General features: G+C 46.0%; 1 protein-coding gene across 5 annotated transcripts in view; it reads left to right on the top strand.

The window, feature by feature from the left end:
* LOC110537414 (chromodomain-helicase-DNA-binding protein 4) overlaps positions 1 to 7,174 on the top strand; it is a 76,735-nt gene that overhangs the window by 68,149 nt on the left and 1,412 nt on the right. For all 5 annotated transcript variants that reach the window (XM_036941386.1, XM_036941374.1, XM_036941383.1 and 2 more), the window contains exons 36-40: positions 3,156 to 3,212; positions 3,301 to 3,474; positions 3,609 to 3,717; positions 5,534 to 5,666; positions 6,941 to 7,136. In XM_036941386.1, the coding sequence (XP_036797281.1) occupies positions 3,156 to 3,212; positions 3,301 to 3,474; positions 3,609 to 3,717; positions 5,534 to 5,666; positions 6,941 to 7,136 (669 nt within the window). The remainder of the gene's footprint in view (positions 1 to 3,155; positions 3,213 to 3,300; positions 3,475 to 3,608; positions 3,718 to 5,533; positions 5,667 to 6,940; positions 7,137 to 7,174) is intronic.

Below are 7,174 nucleotides of genomic sequence, written 5' to 3'. Positions count from 1 at the left end.
AACACCTTTATTTAACCAGGTAGGCCAGTTGAGAACACCTTTATTTAACCAGGTAGGCCAGTTGAGAACACCTTTATTTAACCAGGTAGGCCAGTTGAGAACACCTTTATTTAACCAGGTAGGCCAGTTGAGAACACCTTTATTTAACCAGGTAGGCAAGTTGAGAACACCTTTATTTAACCAGGTAGGCCAGTTGAGAACACCTTTATTTAACCAGGTAGGCTAGTTGAGAACACCTTTATTTAACCAGGTAGGCAAGTTGAGAACACCTTTATTTAACCAGGTAGGCTAGTTGAGAACACCTTTATTTAACCAGGTAGGCAAGTTGAGAACACCTTTATTTAACCAGGTAGGCAAGTTGAGAACACCTTTATTTAACCAGGTAGGCTAGTTGAGAACACCTTTATTTAACCAGGTAGGCTAGTTGAGAACACCTTTATTTAACCAGGTAGGCTAGTTGAGAACACCTTTATTTAACCAGGTAGGCTAGTTGAGAACACCTTTATTTAACCAGGTAGGCAAGTTGAGAACACCTTTATTTAACCAGGTAGGCCAGTTGAGAACACCTTTATTTAACCAGGTAGGCCAGTTGAGAACACCTTTATTTAACCAGGTAGGCCAGTTGAGAACACCTTTATTTAACCAGGTAGGCCAGTTGAGAACACCTTTATTTAACCAGGTAGGCAAGTTGAGAACACCTTTATTTAACCAGGTAGGCCAGTTGAGAACACCTTTATTTAACCAGGTAGGCCAGTTGAGAACACCTTTATTTAACCAGGTAGGCAAGTTGAGAACACCTTTATTTAACCAGGTAGGCCAGTTGAGAACACCTTTATTTAACCAGGTAGGCCAGTTGAGAACACCTTTATTTAACCAGGTAGGCAAGTTGAGAACACCTTTATTTAACCAGGTAGGCAAGTTGAGAACACCTTTATTTAACCAGGTAGGCAAGTTGAGAACACCTTTATTTAACCAGGTAGGCCAGTTGAGAACACCTTTATTTAACCAGGTAGGCAAGTTGAGAACACCTTTATTTAACCAGGTAGGCCAGTTGAGAACACCTTTATTTAACCAGGTAGGCAAGTTGAGAACACCTTTATTTAACCAGGTAGGCCAGTTGAGAACACCTTTATTTAACCAGGTAGGCCAGTTGAGAACACCTTTATTTAACCAGGTAGGCAAGTTGAGAACAAGTTCTCATTTACAATTGCGACCTGGCCAAGATAAAGCAAAGCAGTTCGACACATACAACGACACAGAGTTACACATGGAGTAAAACAAACATACAGTCAATAATACAGTATAAACAAGTCTATATACAATGTGAGCAAATGAGGTGAGAAGGGAGGTAAAGGCAAAAAAGGCCATGGTGGCAAAGTAAATACAATATAGCAAGTAAAACAATGGAATGGTAGATTTGCAGTGGAAGAATGTGCAAAGTAGAAATAAAAATAATGGGGTGCAAAGGAGCAAAATAAAGAAATAAATAAAATACAGTAGGGAAAGAGGTAGTTGTTTGGGCTAAATTATAGGTGGGCTATGTACAGGTGCAGTAATCTGTGAGCTGCTCTGACAGTTGGTGCTTAAAGCTAGTGAGGGAGATAAGTGTTTCCAGTTTCAGAGATTTTTGTAGTTCGTTCCAGTCATTGGCAGCAGAGAACTGGAAGGAGAGGCAGCCAAAGAAAGAATTGGTTTTGGGGGTGACTAGAGAGATATACCTGCTGGAACGCGTGCTACAGGTGGGTGCTGCTATGGTGACCAGCGAGCTGAGATAAGGGGGGACTTTACCTAGCAGGGTCTTGTAGATGACATGGAGCCAGTGGGTTTGGCGACGAGTATGAAGCGAGGGCCAGCCAACGAGAGCGTACAGGTCGCAATGGTGGGTAGTATATGGGGCTTTGGTGACAAAACGGATTGCACTGTGATAGACTGCATCCAATTTGTTGAGTAGGGTATTGGAGGCTATTTTGTAAATGACATCGCCAAAGTCGAGGATTGGTAGGATGGTCAGTTTTACAAGGGTATGTTTGGCAGCATGAGTGAAAGATGCTTTGTTGCGAAATAGGAAGCCAATTCTAGATTTAACTTTGGATTGGAGATGTTTGATATGGGTCTGGAAGGAGAGTTTACAGTCTAACCAGACACCTAAGTATTTGTAGTTGTCCACGTATTCTAAGTCAGAGCCGTCCAGAGTAGTGATGTTGGACAGGCGGGCAGGTGCAGGTAGCGATCGGTTGAAGAGCATGCATTTAGTTTTACTTGTATTTAAGAGCAATTGGAGGCCACGGAAGGAGAGTTGTATGGCATTGAAGCTTGCCTGGAGGGTTGTTAAAACAGTGTCCAAAGAAGGGCCAGAAGTATGCAGAATGGTGTCGTCTGCGTAGAAGTGGATCAGATACTCACCAGCAGCAAGAGCGACTTCATTGATGTATACAGAGAAGAGAGTCGGTCCAAGAATTGAACCCTGTGGCACCCCCATAGAGACTGCCAGAGGTCCGGACAGTAGACCCTCCGATTTGACACACTGAACTCTATCAGAGAAGTAGTTGGTGAACCAGGCGAGGCAATCATTTGAGAAACCAAGTCTGTCGAGTCTGCCGATGAGGATGTGGTGATTGACAGAGTCGAAAGCCTTGGCCAGATCAATGAATACGGCTGCACAGTAATGTTTCTTATCGATGGCAGTTAAGATATCGTTTAGGACCTTGGTGCACCCATGACCAGCTCTGAAACCAGATTGCATAGCAGAGAAGGTATGGTGAGATTCGAAATGGTTGGTAATCTGTTTGTTGACTTGGCTTTCGAAGACCTTAGAAAGGCATGGTAGGATTTAGGTCTGTAGCAGTTTGGGTCAAGAGTGTCCCCCCCTTTGAAGAGGGGGATGACCGCAGCTGCTTTCCAATCTTTGGGAATCTCAGACGACACAAAATAGAGGTTGAACAGGCTAGTAATAGGGGTGGCAACAATTTCGGCAGATACTTTTAGAAAGAGAGGGTCCAGATTGTCTAGCCCGGCTGATTTGTAGGGGTCCAGATTTTGCAGCTCTTTCAGAACATCAGCTGACTGGATTTGGGAGAAGGAGAAATGGGGAAGGCTTGGGCGAAGGTCATGTCTCCTGTGGTTGTGACCCCTGACCTGTGTTCTCTCTGTTATAGTGGAGGAGAGCAAAGAGGAGAAGATGGACACCAGTCCTCTTGCAGAGGACAAGAAAGGTTGGTTCTTCTGTTCCTTACACACATTTATGGACACACACACACAAACAAACACATGGTGCTAACCCAGTATTCTTCCTCCCTTCAGAGCAAAAAGAGGAGAAAGATGGTTTGAAGACCGAGGAGTCTGGCAAGCTGCAGAATGGAGAGAACAGTAAAGAAGGAGTGGCAGCAGCAGGGATGGCGGTGAATGTGAGTGAGGAGAAGAAGAAGGCTACCAAGCAGAGGTTCATGTTCAACATCGCAGACGGAGGATTCACAGGTACACACACAGATCTAGGATCAGCTAACCCTCCCCAACTCCCTAACCTTATCTAGTAACCATTGGGGGGCAGGGGGATGCAAACTGTCCTTTGTTCATTTTCAGTCTCTCTTAACATCTCTCTCTCTCTCCAGAGCTCCACTCTCTGTGGCAGAACGAGGAGAGGGCGGCGACCGTAACCAAGAAGACATTTGAGATCTGGCATCGTCGCCATGACTACTGGCTGCTGGCTGGCATCATACAGTATCCTTTCACTCTGTACCAACGTCACTCTGTACCAACGTCACTCTGTACCAACGTCACTCTGTACCAACCTCTCTCTGTACCAACCTCTCTCTGTACCAACCTCTCTCTGTACCAACTTCACCCTGTACCAACGTCACTCTGTACCAACGTCACTCTGTACCAACGTCACTCTGTACCAACGTCACTCTGTACCAACGTCACTCTGTACCAACCTCTCTCTGTACCAACGTCACTCTGTACCAACCTCTCTCTGTACCAACGTCACTCTGTACCAACGTCACTCTGTACCAACCTCTCTCTGTACCAATCTCACTCTGTACCAACCTCTCTCTGTACCAACGTCACTCTGTACCAACTTCACCCTGTACCAACTTAACCCTGTACCAACCTCTCTCTGTACCAACCTCTCTCTGTACCAACGTCACTCTGCACCAACGTCACTCTGTACCAACCTCTCTCTGTACCAACATCTCTCTGTACCAACCTCTCTCTGTACCAACCTCTCTCTGTACCAACGTCACTCTGTGCCAACTTCACTCTGTACCAACGTCTCTCTGTACCAACCTCAGTCTGTACCAACTTCACCCTATACCAACCTCTCTCTGTACCAACCTCTCTCTGTACCAACGTCACTCTGTACCAACGTCACTCTGTACCAACCTCTGTACCAACGTCTCTCTGTACCAACGTCACTCTGTACCAACGTCACTCTGTACCAACTTCACCCTGTACCAACTTAACCCTGTACCAACCTCTGTACCAACCTCTCTCTGTACCAACGTCACTCTGTACCAACCTCTCTCTGTACCAACATCTCTCTGTACCAACCTCTCTCTGTACCAACCTCTCTCTGTACCAACGTCACTCTGTACCAACCTCTGTACCAACGTCTGTCTGTACCAACGTCACTCTGTACCAACGGCACTCTGTACCAACGTCTCTCTGTACCAACCTCACTCTGTACCAACCTCACTCTGTACCAACCTCACTCTGTAACAACTTCACCCTGTACCAACCTCACTCTGTACCAATCTCACTCTGTACCAACCTCACTCTGTACCAACCTCATTCTGTACCAACGTCACTCTGTACCAACCTCACTCTGTAACAACTTCACCCTGTACCAACCTCACTCTGTACCAATCTCACTCTGTACCAACGTCTCTCTGTACCAACGTCACTCTGTACCAATCTCACTCTGTACCAATCTCACTCTGTACCAATCTCACTCTGTACCAATCTCACTCTGTACCAATCTCACTCTGTACCAATCTCTCTCTGTACCAACATCACTCTGTACCAACCTCACTCTGTACCAACCTCACTCTGTACCAATGTCTCTCTGTACCAACATCTCTCTGTACCAACGTCACTCTGTACCATCTTCACTCTGTACCAACGTCACTCTGTACCAACGTCTCTCTGTACCAACGTCACTCTGTACCAATCTCACTCTGTACCAATCTCACTCTGTACCAATCTCACTCTGTACCAATCTCTCTCTGTACCAACATCACTCTGTACCAATATCACTCTGTACCAATCTCACTCTGTACCAATCTCACTCTGTACCAATCTCTCTCTGTACCAACATCACTCTGTACCAATATCACTCTGTACCAACCTCACTCTGCTAATCAAAGTGTGGAGGAGTAGGTTATTAGTTGGATCAGGTACATTAGTGCAGGGCTGGAACTAAAACCTATAGGACCAGGGTTGGAGACCCCTGCACTACTCAGCAGGATGTCAGAGGTTTGGTGGGAGGACTGTGAATCATTATGATGTCATGACCTTTGACCGTGGCGCCTCTCAGACACGGCTACGCTCGCTGGCAGGACGTGCAGAGCGACGTGAAATATGCAATCCTCAACGAGCCCTTCAAGGGGGAGATGAGCCGAGGAAACTTCCTGGAGATCAAGAACAAGTTCCTGGCCAGGAGGTTTAAGGTGCGCTGGGCTGGCCGGATGTTTCTGTCTGTTTCTGTCTATTGAACCACTCTGTGTTCTGTTGAGCCCACTGTCTCTTTCTTTCTGTTAATCACTCTGTTTACCTCTTCCCTCTCTCCCACTGTCTCTTTCTTTCTGTTAATCGCTCTGTTTACCTCTTCCCTCTCTCCCACTGTCTCTTTCTTTCTGTTAATCACTCTGTTTACCTCTTCCCTCTCTCCCACTGTCTCTTTCTTTCTGTTAATCGCTCTGTTTACCTCTTCCCTCTCTCCCACTGTCTCTTTCTTTCTGTTAATCACTCTGTTTACCTCTTCCCTCTCTCCCACTGTCTCTTTCTTTCTGTTAATCGCTCTGTTTACCTCTTCCCTCTCTCCCACTGTCTCTTTCTTTCTGTTAATCGCTCTGTTTACCTCTTCCCTCTCTCCCACTGTCTCTTTCTTTCTGTTAATCACTCTGTTTACCTCTTCCCTCTCTCCCACTCTCTTTCTTTCTGTTAATCGCTCTGTTTACCTCTTCCCTCTCTCCCACTGTCTCTTTCTTTCTGTTAATCACTCTGTTTACCTCTTCCCTCTCTCCCACTGTCTCTTTCTTTCTGTTAATCACTCTGTTTACCTCTTCCCTCTCTCCCACTGTCTCTTTCTTTCTGTTAATCACTCTGTTTACCTCTTCCCTCTCTCCCACTCTCTTTCTTTCTGTTAATCACTCTGTTTACCTCTTCCCTCTCTCCCACTGTCTCTTTCTTTCAGTTAATCACTCTGTTTACCTCTTCCCTCTCTCCCACTGTCTCTTTCTTTCTGTTAATCACTCTGTTTACCTCTTCCCTCTCTCCCACTGTCTCTTTCTTTCTGTTAATCACTCTGTTTACCTCTTCCCTCTCTCCCACTGTCTCTTTCTTTCTGTTAATCACTCTGTTTACCTCTTCCCTCTCTCCCACTGTCTCTTTCTTTCTGTTAATCACTCTGTTTACCTCTTCCCTCTCTCCCACTCTCTTTCTTTCTGTTAATCACTCTGTTTACCTCTTCCCTCTCTCCCACTGTCTCTTTCTTTCTGTTAATCACTCTGTTTACCTCTTCCCTCTCTCCCACTGTCTCTTTCTTTCTGTTAATCACTCTGTTTACCTCTTCCCTCTCTCCCACTGTCTCTTTCTTTCTGTTAATCACTCTGTTTACCTCTTCCCTCTCTCCCACTGTCTCTTTCTTTCTGTTAATCACTCTGTTTACCTTTTCCCTCTCTCTCTCTCTCATCTCTGTACCCCCCCCTCTCTCGGTCTCTAGTTGTTGGAGCAGGCGTTGGTGATTGAGGAGCAGCTTCGCAGGGCAGCCTACCTGAACATGTCTGAGGACCCGGCCCACCCCTCCATGGCCCTCAACACCCGCTTCAGTGAGGTGGAGTGTCTGGCTGAGTCCCACCAACACCTCAGCAAGGAGTCCATGTCAGGGAACAAGCCTGCTAACGCAGTACTGCACAAAGGTAGACCACACACAGACTCGCTCTCTTTCTTTCTCATT

Source organism: Oncorhynchus mykiss, chromosome 2, assembly GCF_013265735.2.
Source record: "Oncorhynchus mykiss isolate Arlee chromosome 2, USDA_OmykA_1.1, whole genome shotgun sequence".
Classification (NCBI taxonomy): Eukaryota; Metazoa; Chordata; class Actinopteri; order Salmoniformes; family Salmonidae; genus Oncorhynchus; species Oncorhynchus mykiss.
The sequence above is the reverse complement of the archived record's forward strand: the minus strand, read 5'-3'. Positions and strand labels throughout refer to the sequence as shown.